The sequence below is a fragment of the Penaeus monodon genome, chromosome 19 (genome assembly GCF_015228065.2).
Source record: "Penaeus monodon isolate SGIC_2016 chromosome 19, NSTDA_Pmon_1, whole genome shotgun sequence".
Taxonomy (NCBI): domain Eukaryota; kingdom Metazoa; phylum Arthropoda; class Malacostraca; order Decapoda; family Penaeidae; genus Penaeus; species Penaeus monodon.
Genome location: NC_051404.1, coordinates 32,718,469 through 32,718,744, shown reverse-complemented (window position 1 = coordinate 32,718,744; position 276 = coordinate 32,718,469). Strand labels below are relative to the sequence as shown.

Here is a 276-nt window from a genome sequence, read left to right as displayed (position 1 = left end):
ACATCAATCATTCCAGATGGAAAGTCTGACTCAGATACGGAGTGGGAAGTGCCTGTGTTTGCAGTATATGTAACGGCCATCATTTTGCTCCTTGAGATTATCTTCCTTTAAGAAGCCAAATGATCCAAATCCTCCAGGAAGCCACGTCAAGTTCCTTTGAAGAGCAGTGCTTTATTTAGAAGGGCAAGGCATCCGGTTCCTTGGGAAAAACAAGTCGTCAAATGGCCGTAAGTCTTATATGTGGAGCCCGTTCTTTTCCAGACACCCGAAAATTCC

The 276-nt window shown here is 44.6% G+C and overlaps 1 protein-coding gene across 1 annotated transcript in view; it reads left to right on the top strand.

Annotated features, from left to right (window-relative positions):
- The window catches only part of LOC119585393, a 4,540-nt gene extending 4,264 nt beyond the window's left edge, over nt 1–276 (top strand). The window contains exon 5 of the mRNA XM_037934056.1: nt 17–276. Coding sequence (XP_037789984.1) covers nt 17–111 — 95 coding nt within the window. The 3' untranslated portion in view covers nt 112–276. The remainder of the gene's footprint in view (nt 1–16) is intronic.